This window comes from Trypanosoma theileri, assembly GCF_002087225.1.
Source record: "Trypanosoma theileri isolate Edinburgh chromosome Unknown TM35_Tth_94_V1, whole genome shotgun sequence".
NCBI classification, from domain to species: Eukaryota; Euglenozoa; class Kinetoplastea; order Trypanosomatida; family Trypanosomatidae; genus Trypanosoma; species Trypanosoma theileri.
The window spans coordinates 28,452-29,970 of record NW_021639936.1 but is presented as its reverse complement, the minus strand read 5'-3'; the positions used below and the strand labels follow the sequence as shown (position 1 = coordinate 29,970).

General features: G+C 50.2%; 1 protein-coding gene across 1 annotated transcript; it reads left to right on the top strand.

The window, feature by feature from the left end:
• Window positions 1-2: 2 nt before the first annotated feature.
• On the top strand, window positions 3-347 carry TM35_000941110 (Tbingi protein; the record flags this gene model as incomplete). The annotated part of the gene is made up of 1 exon (XM_029031532.1): window positions 3-347. A coding segment is annotated over one exon (345 nt), but the record flags the coding sequence as incomplete, so codon positions are not given.
• Window positions 348-1,519: the final 1,172 nt, after the last annotated feature.

Below are 1,519 nucleotides of genomic sequence, written 5' to 3'. Positions count from 1 at the left end.
TCACAATCGCTGGTTACCAACATCATGGAGTGTCCCGCCCCTCTAAAGGAGGCGGTGTTTCGATTCTTGTGCGTGAAGATCTGCCAGTAGAAGTAGGACTCACCGTAGTTGCAAGCATTGAGCATGCTCATGCAACGATCCACATGTCAGAAGGTCTGGCGCTCACAGTGATGTCAGCATATTCTTCCCTTCTGGGGAGATCATACACAACTTCGCAACTAGACACGCTTTTGACGACAAGCGGACCTCACCCCATTGGTGCAGATGCTAATGCGCATGCAATGGCATGGGATCGCGCTATCCCCAGATACCCGTGGCGATGTGCTAGTACAATGGCGCCTAGATAATGGTTACGTTATTCATAACACTGGAGATTGCACTCGCCACACCACACGCCATGGTCCGTCCGCGCCGGATATGACAATATCCCGAGAATGCCTTCTAGAGTCCTGGACGGCATCCTTCTCCCCGGACAGCGATCATTACATCACCCTCTTCCAAGTAGTGATGGGGGGCGGTGATGAACCACTGCGGTTCCCTCGCCCTCGTGCCCCCATTTATGCATGGAAGAAAGCGAAATGGCCTCGCTTTAGACAAATGACAAACGCACAGTGCAACAAACTTCTTAAAGAGAAACGGGCGTTCACAAGAGAGAACGACTACTGACCTCCGCCATCCGTATCGCAACAGCTGCGGCGGTTCCACGCGGGGGTTGAGATACTACTCCTTTTTGGACTCCAGAATAAAATGAAATCGAAGAGAAGATTCACAATTGTAAACCCTCTGTCTCTAGAGACAGATTAGTAGCTCGCAGAAGGGATATGCCAAGACAAGCATCCCATAAGAGATGGAAAACCCTCTGTAATAACATGGCCGTGGCAGACGGCTGCTGTTGGAACATTCTGAAGAGGATCTACGACCCACGCCCCCTCAGTTCCCCGGCGATAAAGATTAATAATACGGTACTCACAGAAAATCAGAAAGCCAAGCACTTTATCCGTTTATATTCACAAAGAGCTAAACAGCACCCACATTCCTACCCTCCACCACCCATTCCCATCACCAATACAGAATTCATACCCATTACAGCAGCAGAATAGGAACGGGCACAGCGTCTCCTTCCTAAAGGGAGGGCCGCAGGTCCAGATGGTATCTACGGCGAGGCACTCCAACACTTGGGACCCCGTGCCAAAGCAGAGACTCTTGCCCTCTTCAACGAGAGTCTCCGTACTGGTATAGTCCCAGTCTCTTGGAAAGTAGGCATTATTGTACCACTTCTTAAACCAGGAAAGAAGGCCACCGATTTAGATTCGTTCAGAGCAGTTACTCTCACTAGTTGTCTCTCCAAATGAATGGAACGGATCATTGCAGCCCGAATTAGAGATGTCATTGAAACCAAGCTGACCCCACAACAATCTGGATTCAGACCTGGTCACTCGACGTTAGATCAACTATTGCATCTACGCGCAGCCCTCACAAGACCCACCCCTGATTCGCGTACAGGTGCAGTATTCGTCGA